The 17,121-nt window shown below is 43.2% G+C and overlaps 1 protein-coding gene across 1 annotated transcript in view; it reads left to right on the forward strand.

Annotated features, from left to right (window-relative positions):
• Positions 1-17,121, forward strand: part of SYTL5 (synaptotagmin like 5) — a 92,856-nt gene that overhangs the window by 37,283 nt on the left and 38,452 nt on the right. The window contains exons 6-10 of the mRNA XM_056861812.1: positions 451-598; positions 5,482-5,599; positions 6,216-6,322; positions 9,330-9,422; positions 15,707-15,772. Of these exons, the coding sequence (XP_056717790.1) occupies positions 451-598; positions 5,482-5,599; positions 6,216-6,322; positions 9,330-9,422; positions 15,707-15,772 (532 nt within the window). The remainder of the gene's footprint in view (positions 1-450; positions 599-5,481; positions 5,600-6,215; positions 6,323-9,329; positions 9,423-15,706; positions 15,773-17,121) is intronic.

Consider the following 17,121-nt stretch of genomic DNA (forward strand, 5'->3'; position numbering starts at 1 on the left):
TCCTAGGGTGTCGCTTGATATGATGATATCACTTCTGGAATTGCACCAGAAGTGACGTTGTGCTGTCCGAGCAGTGGCAATTTGAATGGCACCTTGCACAGTCTCCTGCTGGTTGCCAATGCTCAGCTGGCAACCATAGGGGGAGGGGAGGTTAAACCTTTCCCCTTGCGTCTTTCCCCCATCCTCAGACACCTCCCCTGCATCTTCTGTTTGCCTTGCTGGGGGAAACAGCAGATCTAGAAGCAGGTTCCAGAGGAAACCCTCCTCTTTTGCTGTAGCCTCAACTTGAACTGGGGATCCCCGTCACTGTTCTTTACCAGTACAAACACTTCTGAGATCCATTCATTTATGTATATCTCAACATCTCATTTAATTAGGTCCTAAATGATATACTTTGTTCAGGCTGGAATAGCTGAACTAAGAGGATGTATTTTTGGTGTGTTTTCCTAGGGAGAGTGCGTATTCACTGAACATGGAGGACATACCCAGCTGCCTCAAAGGGGCAGTGGGCGCTCCAAACCGAAGCAGTGCCTCCACCCCAGTCCGCCCCAGGTCACCAGCTCTGAGCACACTCAGCATGACTCTAGACGGCAGCAGGGTAAGGGTCCACTGTTGGTAAAAAAGGTTTCTCTTTAGACTTCGTTGGCAGCAAGAAGGTTAAATGAAAATCGAAATGTTCCGGTACCCACTAAGTAAACCTGGTGAACTGTAGCATTGTTGGGCATTGTTGGGGAGAGGGGGGCTGTCATGATTGGCCATTCCTACCTAAAAATGTGACTTGCCCAAATGCCTAGGATTCCCAGTACTGTCTAGGCAAATATGGGGAGTTTGGGGGTGTGCCTGGGGGAGGGTGGTGGTGTTTGGGATATATGTGATGTTGCTTCTGGATGACACTCTAGGAATTTCCACTAATCTCTGCAGGAAAGACCTAGAGCTTTGCTTTGGAGGCCACTTTTTCTTCTGCTGCTCAATTTCTGAAGGGGTGGGTGGGGGGTGGGAGATAGCGGCCGGGGAAGGGAATCCCCACTAGGTCCAGGAAATTGAGAAGGCTACCAAAGACCTGTACCCTTTGTTGTTTAAGTCCAACCTAATTGGCTCTGGTTAATGAAGCCTGCAATCCTGGTTTGTTGAAATTTGTGAGAAAACTTACTCTAGTTTTTATTGTGTAAGTTTGAAACCAGACTCTTTTAAATTTACATGGGGGGGATTTTTTATGCAATCATAGTTGTGGTTTTAGTCAGCCGATGCTGATTTTTAGCTGTTCTGCCATGAGCTCCCAGTAAAGTGTGATATGCCAATTCCACCGGAGAGTACAAAAAACCCCACAGAATATGAGTTACTTGTACTTTCTGGCACATCATCATTCAATAACATTGGAACCCACTCTTTTCACATTCATTTTAAGAACAGTGAAGTTGGTCTCTGTTCCCATTAATCACAAGGAAAAATAAGATTTGAGAAGGGTAATTTGCCCATCAGAACACATTCTGCTGTAGGTTTAAGTATTATGGATGCAATTTCCAGTTTTGGAAATGATTCTGAATGAGAGGCTGACTAGCTTTAAACGGAGGTCTTGAAATATCTTTCTGTGAATTTCGTTGAACATCACTTAGCTGATTCTTTTTTCTTATTCTGCCTCTCAGAGCCAGACTAAACACAAGGGTGGTAGCTCTTGATGTTTAAACATGGGACTGACTTCTTCAGCCACACAAAAGGTTGTAAGTGCCTGAGTCTGGTTTGGCCAGCAAAGAGAGCATGATGGTGAGGAGAACTGAGAACTCGCATGTTCTTTCTCCTTGTAAAACCAGAGCCCCTTGCCTCTCTCTTTCTATATGATGGGAGCAGTTCTGTGGATCATTTGGTCTTCAGAATTTTCTGGGAGGTCTCTTGAGTTCTCTGAGCGCGATATGCATTTTCTGGGAGGCTTTGTTGTTGCCCTAACCCAAGTCTAAGGATTAGGAAGCAAGACTGGGGGCCCACCACACTTGCGGGCAGGGCCATCTTAACAGCATTATGGGCCCCTGGGCAAACCAGTGTGCTGGGGCCCCCTACAACAACCACTCACAGGAATAAGAAGTAAATGGTCAATAATATTAAACATATATTTATTTTATTGGCACTTCAACAAAACTGGTGTTAAAACATTAAAAACATGCTGTACAGCAGCAACTAATCAACATGATAAACATTTGAACAATACACAAGGCTTGAAAAACACAATAATAGTAAGCCACACAGATTAGAGTATGAAATTACTACGAACTTCGTATTATAACAAGCATTTGCGGCATTTCTTTTGAGAGAATTGCTTTATTATTGGCTTGAAGTCAGTGGTCTTCAGGATGTCATTTTCCATGCACATGAGTGAAAGCCAGTTCAAACGATGCTGCCCCATTGTGCTACGAATCAGATTTTTTATAAGTTTCAGCCTTGAAAAAGAACGTTCTCCTGTACAGTTGGTCACCATCATGCACATGAACACGCTGAGTGCAATTTCAAAATTTGGGAATGCAGATTTCAAATTGTCTGAAATTATTTTTCTGTACAGTGCAGGGAGAGTCTCACAATTTTCATCAAGAGCCGTGCAGTGCTTGAGATGCTCACATTCATTTAAAAGGTCATCATAATTCAGGTCTTTGTGATACATATTAGCCAGATGTTCACACATTTTCTTTAGTGCATCAGAAACAATGGTTGTCAATTCACTGAAGAAAGAAAATAGATTTCCAATCTGTGAATAAGCCTGTGCACTTTTTGTCAGTTCAAAGATTAGAGTGTCCAGAATAGGCAGGAAAGTTTCCACCCTGAACTTTTCGGTTTTACTAAGAAGTACCTCTTCTGATCCATCATATCTACTAAGACACACACTTCGTTTTTGTTCCCTTTTTTCCCCATCACTGTAATCTGTATCTGGACACATACTCCTGGCTTTGAATTCATATTCACTAAATTTGTCTCTAGTTTTCAGAAGATAGGTTTTCATAGACTCAAAAAGATTCGTGGCAAAAAGGATGTTCACATCCTTTGATTGCAGGACGTTGCTTGTTTTGTTCATTCTTTCTAGCATGTCATTCCAAAGAATTGTGAGAAAAATTGTTTCCAGGTTTTCCATTTTTTTGCTCAATCCTTCTGCCTCTTGACTTGTATTCACTTGCTGTTCATTGTCAGCCGATAGAGAATCCAGTGCATGTTTTATTTTCTCGAAACCCCCATACAGAGCATGAACAGCATCAAAATGTGCTGACCATCGTGTGTCAGACAGACGCTTGACCACAAAATCTTTTCCTACAGATGATGTCAACACATTCCAGTGATGAGTAGAACCAGCAAAAAATGAATACAGATGCTGAACAAAGTCAAAGAATTTTACAGTCTGTAGACTGCTGCTTTTACTCCCACCAAGTTCAGGCTGTGTCCAGCACAGGGGACATAGATGACAAACTCATTGAGTCAACTGAGTTTAAGTGACGTAATATATACGCTAAATTACGTTATACAGCACGAGATCCATACACATAGGCCTACATGCAAGTGAGACAGCACTGTGGCAGAGGTTACTGCAATACTAACCCAGGGATAGTAAATCATAGACAAATCACAATGTCCATTTGTAACACAATAACATTGCAGCAAATATTATTTTATAGTTTAGTATAGTCTAGACTACTGTGTAGTAATATTTATTTATGGCAAGTCACTTAACATACACAGATTAGCATAGGGCCCCTATGCTCGTGGGGGCCCCGGGCAAGTGCCCATTGGGCCCATGCATTAAGATGGCCTTGCTTGCGGGGGAGGAGGAAATCCCGTCTCCCCTCCCCCTCCCATTGCTAACCTTACAATGATGGGGAGTGGGCAGGCCCAGTGGCAGACTGGCCATTGTGTTCGCTTCCCCCGATGAAGTGGGCCCCCTTAAACATTAGACAATATGTTAAAAATACAAATTAATAAAAATTTAAGGATAGCCTTATAGTTGTAGGTGGGGGCCCCCTTTGCTCTCCTGGCAACCAATATTTTTAGACCCACTCCGCCACTGGGCAGGCCCATCGTCAGCTGCTGGGCTCCACTGCTGCCCCAGATGGGCTCCTGGGGCCCCTGCCGCCACAAGACGGGCTCCACCGGACTCCTGGGTTCCGCTAGTGGCTCCCAGCCTCTGCTGCAGATCCCTGCGGTGCCTGGCCACTGCAGCTGAGCCCAGTGTGGATCCCTGTGCTGGCCTCCACCAATCCCAGGCATGTGCAGACAATGCTTTGTTTAGTTTTGGGGGGGATTTAAACCCCCCTCATTAATTTTTTAAACTTTTTGAATTTTTCTGCAGACCCAGGGGTTCCCCTGAGTCTGCAGAAAAACCTGTTGCTGGGAAGCGTGCCTCCTATCTTTAGATTTAAGTATCTGCAGGCAGGGGTCACACGTGGAAATTAGATATATAGATTGTTAGCATCAAAAATCAGCACAGTGAAGCAGCTACCAAGGCCTGCAGCCCAACAGAAGACCCTTTGCCAACTCTTGACTGGATTCCTGCTCCCAGTAGGAAATGGGGAGATAATGATAGAGCCTCTGAAGCTGTCTCCCACTTCCTTTGGGAACATCTGGAAAAGCAGCAGAGTGAGGGTTTTTTTTTGTATTCCTTGCAGCCAAGCTAGCACAGGTGGGGCTTAGGAGAGTGTAAATGACTGATGCTTCGCTGCCTACTAGCAGCTAAAGGTGAAAGAGCGTGAATCACACATTCTCCTCTTAGCTCTGTGGTGCTTCCTGGACTAGCACGGGCCGTGCTCCACTTTTGCCGGTGGGAGGGTAAGTGCGCAGGTGTTCATGAAGCCCGCTGGAGCACCTCTTGTCCCAGTTCCCCCAAAATGTGCAGCTAGCCCTCTTGGGACATTACTGATACCGACCTTGTCAAATCAGACCTAATTTTGATTTTGGTTTTCAGGAAGGGAATGTTGTTGTGAATTGATTATGTACTTGTTAACTGAGATAATGAAGAGAGGAAAAATCAGGCACATTGAAAAAACATTTTTGCAGGTGGCATTTTTTTTCTGTACACAAACCCTTCAGATTTCCCACAGGTGCTCATATTTAACTCTGCTTACATTTCATATAGTAATTACTGACAGAATGTTCATTTCAAAGTGTTAATTCTTAAGTTTCTTTTTTGCCACTTGATTCCAGGATGCGTTTCTGTTTCTGGGGTACAGCAGTTATTTTTACGTGGGGGGAGTGTTGGCTCACTCAGACAAAGCAGGGTTGTTGTTTTTTAACAAGAATTATGGAGTGATATATTAAGGCTCTTTATATAGAGAGAGGAAACAAACAGATGGAAAGTGGGAGAAGTTTGCATTATTAGCATAAAGTTGAGCATGTTGTTGCCAACAAAAAGAGCGATTGTAGCAGAATTTCAATAAGCTAACGAACGTAGCTTTTGCATATCAATACTTTAATAATGTGGTACATGAAATACATATTTCTGTTCTCCTTGGGCAGGATCTTGGATTAGAAAATGGTATAGCTAACCCTGCAAGTGAAGATTTAGCCAAAAGACATCATAGGGGAGCCTCTGAAACTCCCTCTGTAGCAGTGTCTAGGACTTCCCTGTCATCTGGTAAGTTCTTGTTAAAACAGAAGCATGTATATTCATCCTAGTGACCACTTCCTTCAGCCAGTTTTTTACCTTTCCCCCTCTATTTTAATGTTTTTTCTTGCTTTGTTAGAAACTAGCGCATCGCAAAGATTAATATACTTGCCGTTTTCAATATTTTTTTCAAAAAGATGAATTTGCATACTACTTGTTAGTAGCTGCAAACTGTACCTTTTGTTGGTGGGTGCCGTTGCTTCAGTATAAGGAGTGGGTTTGTTTAACATCTAATTATATGGTTAATTCATACCTATAAGAGTAGGGTGCAAAAAAATGGCTATATTGTACAGCCTTTTAATTTTAATGATAGCATAAGTTTTGTGAAATGTTAGAGGAACCACTTGTTTAAATTATTTCCCCCCCCCGGCCCCCCTATTAAGTAAAAACAGCAGGGATGGAAAAATAAAAATGCAGAAATTAAATTCTTCCTCTTGCCCACATGCTTCAGCCTTTCCCTTCCTTTACTTGTTTCAGGAAGAGAGGGGATTGAGGAGAGGAAATTGAAAGCTGTGTTAAGCCACAGCTTGAGTTAGTCTTGTTGTATTGATTTCAAACACTTTCTTTTCTCGCTTCTGTATTACAGATCGCAGCAGATCTGAGAGAGATCTCAGTGGATCCTGTTCAGAAAGCAATGAGGATACTTTAAGCTTAAGGAGTAAATCTGTACCCGGAGCATTAGATCAGGAGCTGGTGAGTTAGAATCATACCAGTCCATAAAGTGAGGAGGACATTCTTAATATTTGTTTTCCTTCATAATGGCTAACAGAAATTTGCTTTGAACTGAAGCTGACAATTTATTTGTACCACAGTCCATAAAGTCAGTCAATTTGTAGCAACAGGATGATGAAGTGGGCAATACCAATCATGGGGAATAAGGACTGAGAACACAGGGATGCTTTGAATTTTTCAGCAAACCTGTTCTGCACTTGTACGTATCTTGTTCAACACTCACGATCACTGTCAGGGATATATTCCGATTGCATCGAGCAACTCAAATAGCTGCCCAACAAGTTTGCAGCTGCCTGCTGCTCAGAAGCAGATGACTGGGGGATCAGCTAGGAGTTCGGTTCTGACCCTTCTCCCTCAGCAAAATACAAACAAAAGGTGCAGAAGGGAGAGGAGAAAGAGGCTCCTTTCTCTTCCTTCCCTCCAAGCTGAGTGGGGACAGAAGCAAAGCTTCTGATCTCTCTGTGGCAAAATGGAGAAGAGAAAGCTGGCTTCTCTCCTTTTTTCTGCAGCCCAAGCCAAGAGCTTGGAGTGGGGAGACATCAACTGGGCTATTGACCATCCCCTCCCTCCCTCTCTCCCAATTTGTTCCTTCTCAGCATGTCTGGGAGGCTGCAATGCAGCAAAATTTCCAGAATGGGAGATCAGAGCTCCTCATCCCCCCACAAATCTTTGCTGGGCGTAGAGCACAATTTCCCTCTTCAGCTGTAAGTTGGCAGCTGGTGGCTGCAAATACCCTGTTCCTAAGAATACACACAAACAGTTCACAAACAGCTGAACTTCCCACTGATCACCCCTGACAAATGGGAATTGAGTTGAACAGGCAGGTGCTCAAGCATCCCTAAGAGAGAACTGATGAAGTCGTTCATGGGTGCACTTTATAGTCCTATGGGCTGCATGCAAGCCCTGGGGCTGTGTTGTGTGGCTCACAGTGGTGGTCTTCCCCCCCACCCAGACTTCTTGCTGCATAGCAAGAAGCTTGCTCTTCCAGATGAGAATCAGCATTCCACCCCACCCCCCACCCCCCACCCACCCCCACACATACACTTCTTTGATGCATCTCAGAGTCTTGCATTTGAATTGCAAGCTGCTGGAATGAAAGGGGGAAATTTGTATGTTGTGTCACACAGGCTTGCAGCTGAAATGCATGCCTCTGAGATGTAGCAGAGACATTTTTCTTGAACTGGAGGGGTCAGAACATCTCCTGTTAGCTAAGAGTACAGCTGAGAATCAGTATTGTGACCCCCCGCCTCAGCAGTTATGGGGCATAATTGAGCTAGGTGATGTATTGGGGCAGTGGTCGGCAAACTCATTTGTCAACAGAGCCAAATATCAACAGTGCAACGATTGAGATTTCTTTTGAGAGCCAAATTTCTTAAACTTAGACTATATAGGTAGGTACACTGTTTATTAACTTAATAAACTTTAATTAAAGTTTTAAGTCTTAATTAAACTATAGGTACACTGAATAAAACTTGATATCATACTTACTAGTGATCTTATTTATTGATAAAAATTAAATTGTAAGAAAGGTATCCATAAAATTAAATCATGACAATGACTGACAAACACTGTACATTTTCCCCATCTGCATTCTCAAAACTCTGCAGGGGGGCTTATTGTTGAGTTTTGAGAATCTGGATGGGGAAAATGTGCATCTGAGTGACAAATCCAAGGCAAGACCTCCCATTCATAAATGGCCAATAACCCCCATGCAGAGTTTTGAGTATCTGGATGGGGAAAATGTGCATGAATCAAACATGGCTTCCCCCCCCCCCGGGCCCCGACCTCCTCCTCCTCGCCGCCACTGCCTGGGCTTCTTCCTTCCCTCCCTCCCCAGCCGGCCTGCCGTCTGCCCGTCCGCCCCTCCTCAGCGCCTTGGCTTCCGAGGAGGAGGAGGAGGAGGAAAAAGAGGAGGAGGAAGGAGGAGGGGCATCCTCCCCCCCCCCTCACTGGCGTTCTCCAGCGGCGGAAGGGAAGGGCAGGCCACGAGGGCGATGCGCTGGAGTTTGCAGGTGAGGAAGGTGGGGGAGGATGTGTATGTGCTGGATCGGGGCCTCCCTCCCTCTCCCCGGTGCTCGGGCCGGCACGTTGCAAAGACCCGCCGCAGCTCTGGGCTGGCGGAAAGGTGGAGAACTTTTGCGGGACTTCTGCATGCACGCAGAGCCCGGCCGGGGCGGGGAAGGGACACCAGGCTCTCCTCCCCTGCGCTGCGCAGCCCCGATCCTCCAACGAAGGAAGCGAGCCCTCCCCCCATGCCCTCCGCGCCCGGGGAAGGTGGCTTCTCTTGGATGGGTTGCCGCGATCCTGCAGCCCAGAGGAACCAAGGAACCAAAGAGCCGCAGGCGGCTCAGGAGCCACGGTCTGCCAACCACTGTATTGGGGCATCCAACTTCATTCTAAAGGAAGGCAATGGCAAACCATTTCCGCTTGCCTCGAAAGCCCTTTGTTCTGGTCAGAGTCCATGAAGGCCCATATAACTGTGAATTGAATGTGAGAACTGAGACAAGGAAGAGACAGATATATTAGTAAAAGATCTTTGAAATAACACGGAGAAAGTTTTGGTTGGCACAACAGCCAGAATCAAAGAACATGAAGTTAATGGAGAGAGTAACCATTAACAGAGGACATTTTGTGATATGTAATTCCTTTGACTAATTATACATGCATGCATCTTTCAAACATGCAGTCTGTAAATGTGAGTTTAGATGGAGCACTCACCACAAGGGCAGAAATTTTTAATCTTTGTCATGCAGACCTATTGTTCCATGCAGAAGGTCAGGGAGCAGAGACAAGACAAGTGCTGCTTGTGCAATGTATCTGTTAGATGTGTGAATCGTGAGGAGGGTAGGGCACCCCTCACATACCAGGCATAAGCTAGAGGAACTGATCACTCTGGAATGTCTCCTCTGATCCTCTAAACTGAAGCAAGTTGACGAGAATTTAATTTTATTTCCATCTTTCCCATTAGGATTACCTAAATGAGGCAGAAGAAGATATTGATGACATTGTGGCCTGTGGCTACTCAAAGGGACGGACACATTTAGCCAGTGGATTGTCAATGGTAAGGCTTCCATTCCTTCCAACGTGTTTGTTACTTATTTTGTTGTTAACATACCATGTCTTTCTCAAGGATGTTTGGCCATTAACATATGATGCCTACTTAGCATTCCTGTGTGTTCAGTACATTTTATTCTGCTCTATTCCTGTACTGACTGAGTTTCAGCTTCCATCTGTACTGCTGTTTATGAGGTAGTTTGTATTTGTTACACCAAGTAGCCATTCTCTGCAGCTAAAGGGGCACTTCCCCCCCCTTAAACTATTCAAAACCAGGGCAGCCTTAGCCACAGGGGGCACGTGGGTCAGCAGCCTAGGATCCAGTTGCTATGGTGACGCTGCTGACAGACGCTTTGCCATCTCTGGAGTTGTGGTGGGTGGTGGGCAGCAGCTGGGGTGATCAGGGCGGTGGAGGCCCCTCTTCAACTGATCTACAGGTACTTGCCACTCCACCCCTACACCCAGTGATCAGGTGGAGACTGGGAGGCAAAAACAACCCTGGATAGGGCCCTGCTGCCAACGCTGGGGAAAAGGAGAAAGAGTAGGGCTCCCATGGGGCTGAAGCCACCAGCCTGTTTGCTATTATGCAAAAAGATGGGATATAAATTTGGTAAATAAAAAAAAACACATGAGGTTTCTCAAAATGCAGCATGCTGGTCTGACTAGAGCTTTGGTGGCCTATTTACTAAAGATTCTGATAGTTTCCGCCAGATTTCAGCACTATGCAGCACTATAGGTAAGGTAAAGGTCCCCTGTGCAAGCACCAGGTCATTCCTGACCCATGGGGTGACGTCACATCCCGACGTTTCCAAGGCAGACTTTGTTTGCGGGGTGGTTTGCCAGTGCCTTCCCCAGTCATCTTCCCTTTACCCCCAGCAAGCTGGGTACTCAGCACTATGCAGAGGCAGAAACCTGGAGTCCCATTTGCCAGCATGGTGCCATAGCCTGGCAATCATAGAATCATAGAGTTGGAAGGGGCCATACGGGCCATCTAGTCCAACCTCCTGCTTAATCCAGGATCGGCCTAGAGCATCCTTGACAAGTGCTTGTCCAGCCTCTGCTTAAAGATTGCCAGTGTGTGTGTGTGTGTGTGGGGGGGGGAGCTCACCACCTCCCTAGGTAGCTGATTCTACTGTTGAACAACTCTTACTGTAGAATTTTCTCCCTAATATCCACCCACAATTTAAACCCATTATTGCGAGTCCTATCCTCTGCTGCCAACTGGAACAATTCCTTGCCCTCCTCTAAGTGACAGCCCTTCAAATACTTAAAGGGAGCAATCACGCCCCCCCCCCAAACCTCCTCTTCTCCAGACTAAACATTCCCAACTCCCTCAGCCTTTCCTTATAGAGCTTTGGTCTCAAGGCCCCTGATCAGCCTCTTTGCTCTCCTCTGCACCTGCTCCATTCTGTCCACATCCTTTTTGAAGTGGGGCCTCCAAAACTGCACACAATACTCCAAGTGTGGTCTGACCAATGCTGTGTACAGCGGAACGATGACATCTTGCAATTTGGATGTTATGCCTCTGTTGATATACCCCAAGCTTTCTTTGTCACTCCATGAATAAATGAACAACACAGCCAAAGGGGCCCACCTCCAGCACCCCTTAATGCCCGCTTGCTTCTTAGTGCCCCCCCAGGTAATCCCACTGCCTCCCCAGGGGGAGGTACAACCCCTTTTCAGAACCACTGAACTAGAAACTTATTTTTAAAAAATGAAAGCTAAGATCTCAAAGAACCTGGCCACATACATTGTTATAGTGTTGTAATGCTCTAATTACATTCAATTACAGATTTAAAAAAAAAACCTTCCATTGGGGTGGGAGGCAAATAGCTGCTGCAGGGGACTGGGGCTGGGAACATAGTGCCAATGTGGGCTGGATCCTGGGAGATCTAGATTTGCTGTCCATGTGGGCACCATCCCATCTTTGCTGTGCTCTCTCCCAAAACATCGCTGTAAAGTAGGTTTGGGAAAGATGGGGAAAATCTGGAAGGTGCACAAAAATGCCATGATACTGTGGGGAAGCATGAAATTTCCCCCCCGGAAAACTCCCGGGGTCCAGAGTATGTTTCTTTAGAAGTGGACCCAGTCCACCAGCCCCTTCCAGCACATTTTAAAAACTAGGAGCAGAAAGGGTCATACTAGCAAGTGGAAGATTTCAAACTTCCAAGAATGTCCACATCCTTAGACTGGACAAGCTAACAAAAGTATCCCATACAACTAGACAAGTCAGCACCCTGTGTCACGGTCTCTGATATAAATATGGTTTTTGTGAACATGTGCAGAATTAATTCCTTGTAGAGCTTGAACATAACATGCAAACTGAGCCACTGCAGAGGTTTGTGTAATGTATAATGAAAGCCTGTGTAATGCAAATGTCCTTAGAACAGGCTGACAGAATTCTCTCAAGGTCAGTTCTATCAAGAGCTAACTAATTATGTTACCCTGGTCTTGTCCTTGAAGGGGAAGAGCAGAGCACCTTTCCTTATCTATCAGTAAGAGGTAACTAAAATCACCTTTCTGACTCAGCTGCCAGATGTCAGAATCTCACAAGCAGAACACTTTTGCCCTTCTCAGGGTCTCAAGATATCTTAATGTGCTAAGAGTACATTAATAGCTTAAACTGTGCTTTTTATAACTTAAAGGCATTAAAGGTTCCTGCAGTCCTATCAAGTAATATGCTTTCTTGCCTTCTGTAATCTTGCTCAAGGCTATGTGTTACTAACAGATGTTCACAAAGTGACAATGTAAACAATAATTGTGTTTTATGAGTTAAATAGTTAAATATTGTGCTACAGATTTCTAAGTAGTCTCATTTAATGCGTATTGTCCTAACAAAGAGGATGGTATAAAAATGATCATGAAACTCAGAAACGAGTGTTTATACTTTAAGCAAAACAGACTGAAAGGAAAGGAAGCCCATATATGGTCATGGAGAGCTGAGCAGCTGCTACTATGACATTGCTGCATTGCTCAGAATATCTGACAGAGGGAATAAAAGGTATTCCTCTTGATAGATAAAAATGTTGTTTGAAAGTGGGGATAAAAGATTTCCCTTCACTCTTAATGAGTCTGAAACAGTATAAATACAGCCACAGTACAGCCAGAGATTTAGAACCTTCCAAAAGGCTCTCAGAAAAGGCTGAATGGTATGTATGGCTTAAATACTTTACTCTAGACTTTGTGAATTAGATACTTTGAACTGAATCAGAATAATTTGACTGTTATATTTTAGAAGTTGGATTTTGAAACTGAATAGTATGTAAGACTTTCTTGCTTTTACTGCATACATTGTACATACATACATTGTATTTTATAAGAGTTTTTATAGAAGTGTTAAAGACTTTATAATCTGCATTTACATATTTTACTAGAAGTATTTCAATAAAAAGACTTGCTTTTTAAAAGTAAGTAAAGTTGTTGAGTCCTGCTTACTCGATGATTGGCTGAATAAGACACCTTCACTTCTCAGTAAGTGAAACATTCTAAGAGCCTGTCATTCGAACAGCTTCACCTGGGACCATCTGATCCTGTCACTGCTAATGCACAGTCCAAGTCAGAATGGATATGAGAGATTTTAATCAGCAAAGTGTTGGGCAAAATGGTTATAGTGGGCTCCAGAGCCCTCCGCCTCCTGCTATAGTCCAGAACCCAATAGAGGCCCCTGACTACTCATAAGAGGTCTGCATATCTACACTGCAGGGGTGGAGGAGAAATATTGTTTCTTTGCCACCATCAGAACTCTGTACTGGCCACTACCAGATTACTTTAACCCCTGCTGGCTATTGTAGCTTCTCTTATTTTATGTCCTTAATATTTGCTTTGCTGATGGAAAGTTTGGACTTTAATGATGCCTCTGCTAATGACCATACATTTTTTAATTAAAAAATTATTTATTTAACTTGAAATGGTCACATCAAAACATCATAAAATACATTTTTTAAAAAAGTGAATAATAAGAATCCCATAAACTCCCATCTAGGCTGCAAAACCAAGTCTCAAAAAGGGCAAAACAGACAACAAAAGGACCAACGGCCCCCATTAATACTGGCAAAACCATCATAAAACTTTGCAAGATAGTTCAGTGTCTTTGACAAAAGAAAAACCTAAAAATAGAAATATAACACATGGATACCAAGGTGATTTCAAATGGAAATCACCTCCATCACTAAGCACTCTTCAGCCCCCATAATCCACAGTCAAAATAAAGTTCCCCAGTTCTGCCGGTCTTTATCATAAGCAGCCATCATAAGTTTAAAAATCCAAGACAGTCGAATGAAACCCCCCAGATGGATCAACCCTCTCACACCACCCGCTCAGAGTCACATAAAAAGTGCCACTAGAAAGACATTCCGCTTCTCTTAGCTCCCGACCCAACAGGCAAATGTCAAACAGTGCCTACCCCCATGACCCATACCTCAAATCTACAGACTTTACCCACTGCTATCCTCCCAGTTCCCCGTGACGCAGCCCGCTGCGCCCGCTGAACCTTCCAAAATTTTGTTCCTGAATAGGGAGGGTATCAGCAGACTTCCCAGCGTAGGGGACAAAATGGGATCTCCATATAGTGGGAATGGGATGAGAAATCGGTGGAGGTCACCGTCCGCGTTGATGAAAGTACTTCCCTCTCAGAAACAAAATACAGCTGGCCGTGGCCAGTATCTCTACTCTCATCAATCTTAGACTCAGCTATAAGGCCACTGTGGGCTCTCGTTGACCGGGTCTGCAAACCCACCATTTAATTAACCTTCTCCTGATTTGAAGTTGGTGGCACTCTTCGCAATTAGTCAGAAATATTGCCTGTTTCAGGGTTCCTCCAGAAATCCTTAATTTTGTCGGGAAGTTGAACAATACAATCAAAAATCCTGCAGCGCCTTCCTAATTAGTTCACATCTTCCATCTCTTCCATTTAATGCATTTCATGACTTCGTATAGTTTGTGTTCACTGGCACAGAACAATAATATAGAATGTGATTAGTAATGCATTTTTTTAAAGGATGTGGGTGATAAATAATGCTCTAAGCATGTACACTGTGTCTTTTAGGCTACAAGGGAAGTTTGCAAGTAAATAATATTGAAGGATCATTTAAAAATAGCTTTCTGCCAACACTATGAGGGGCAGGTAGTACTCATTCAAACCTAGTATATAATCCTGTAGGATATTTTTCAGTTTAGAAACTGGAATGATTGGGGGTGTATCTTGTCAAAATATCACTACCGCCATTTGAGGACGGTAAGGGTAATATGTACACCATCTTTGGTTCAGCCTGGCTGTGTCACTCAGGTCCACATCTGTTGTACAACAACTGGAGATGGAGGCAGCTAGGTTGAAGTGGTGGCAAAAAACCAATTTTCAACAACTTCAGTCAGGAAAGCTGCTATCATTTTTGTCAAGTTCAGCTTCTTTGGTTCATTTCACGTGTTCATATCTAAGCAACTGTGACCCACTGTGTGGTTCCCTTTTGATTGCTTTGAAGCTTCTTCAGGTAGTGTGGCCCATTGGCAGTCTGTCTTCCGATGAGACCTTCCACATTGGCTCTCCGCTATCTTCTGGGCATCTTTCAAAAGGCTGGTTTTGACACACCCTGGCTGTGGCCCAACATTGATTTCTCTGAATGCTATAGTGGATGACTACTTCTATCCTACCCAGACTGTAAATCTGGGATTTTATCCACCCTGAAGAGAAAGTCATAAGTAGGTGGGTGTTTTCCTGGCCGTGACTAAAAAAACCAAAAAACCCACCAAAAACCCACCAAAACTGCGCATCAGTGGTGATTTTTAAGATAAATGCCAAACAGTTTAATGCATATATTTAACCTAATAAACTAGAATGATAACCTCACTTGGGTAGCATATTATGCTGATTAAAAACTGGCAAATAACAACACTTCAGAAGCACCAACTTTAATAGCACTTAGTGAAACCTCTACCTTTATGCAATTTTGTGAAAGTTGATTCAAATACATCGATTGTGGCTTGTTAGTAACTAAGTGCCACAGGAATCTCCCTCATTGGCAAATCATCCTCATCCAAGTGCTCCATTTAGTGCTGTAAGCGAAAAAATATTGACTGCTTCTGAACTTAATATCTACTCCATTGATATGGGTTGAAATTGCTTGCTAATTCATCAGTGGTCAGTTCGGTACATCGTGCTTTTGTTACCATATTTCTCATGTCTTTGGGTGTGGTTTTTATCTTTGTTTCCTAAGGTTTTCCCTCACATTTCTGAATTTCTGTGGCAGCTACATAATGCTTTTCTTTCCATTCCTCCTTCCCTTTCTCTTCTTAAAGAGTTCTCCTTCAAGTTCTGACAGGAAATGGAGCTGCTTAAATGTTCCAGAAGCAGATGGTGATACTGTAAGTTCTCTTGCTGTTCTGACACGTTTGGGGGCTTCCCTTTTTGTTCTTTTGTCCTGCTTTTTCCATTCCCTGTACATAGAATTGTTCAGTAAAAAAGTATATATTTATGCTAATGTCCTCAATTTATTGAAAGATAAAAGTATAATATAATATCACATATAAATCATATGCATTATATTAAAATGCCATACAACACCTAATTGTATTCTCTATTATATTATTAAGTTATATTATCTATGTTATAACTTTAATATTGTATTAATGTAATAGATAATAGATAAGGTAATAGATAATAGATAATGTGATCTGTATTATTGATAACTTTGAATGCATATTCAGTCTTTCCCTTCCCTCTCCCTATGGTTTACCTAATTTTTATACCTTATATGTGTAAAAAGCTTTAAGAGCAATAGAAGCTAGGATGATTCACCCGAATAAGGGCAGAATGTGGTCTTGTCTCAGTGTTGTATCAAGTATGTGTGTTGTGTATTTTGTTATGTGTAGTGTTGAAAATAAAAGAGCCCCATGGCGCAGAGTGGTAGCCTGCAGTACTGCAATCAAAAGCACTGCTCACGACCTGAGTTCTATCCCGACGGAAGTTGGTTTCAGGAAGCTGGCTCAAGGTTGACTCAGCCTTCCATCAGTAATGACCCAGTGCTTGCACAGGGGACTACCTGTACCTTGAGTGTTGAAAATAAAAATCATAAAAACTTTTTAAAAATTCTACAAGATGAGAAAAAGAGATGTGGTTTGGTGTTACCAAATGTTAAACTGTATTACCACACTGCAAGATTACTATGGATTTCTGATTGGATCAAGAATCCAGAATCAAGACTAATCAAACTGGAGAAAGCAAACTTTAAGAACAGCCTGCATTATTATTTATGGAAGAAAGTAACATCAAGAATTTTCATACAACTGTATTCAGAACATATAGTTAATGGAAGTTTATTGAAAATATGGGAAAAAACAAAAAGAGATTCAGTCCCACACCATCCCTATTAATGTCTCTGATTGAAGCATACTATGACAGATCACAAAGAAAGCAAGAAGATTATATTACTTACAAGGACATGATTAATGCACAAGTAGAAGTCAAAACTTGACAAAGGATTAAAGAAGAAAGTAAAAACGCAAGATGACTCACATATTGTCAACTTGTTTCTAAACTGAAAAACAGTCTTGGGGGCGCCTAGAGAAATGAATAATAGAATCATAGAGTTGGAAGGGACCACCAGGGTCATCTAGTCCAACCCCCTGCACAATGCAGGAAATTCACAAATGCCTACCACCCACATCCCCAATGACCTCCTACTCCATGCCCAGAAGATGGCCAAGATGCCCTC

Source organism: Euleptes europaea, chromosome 16 (assembly GCF_029931775.1).
Source record: "Euleptes europaea isolate rEulEur1 chromosome 16, rEulEur1.hap1, whole genome shotgun sequence".
Taxonomy (NCBI): Eukaryota; Metazoa; Chordata; class Lepidosauria; order Squamata; family Sphaerodactylidae; genus Euleptes; species Euleptes europaea.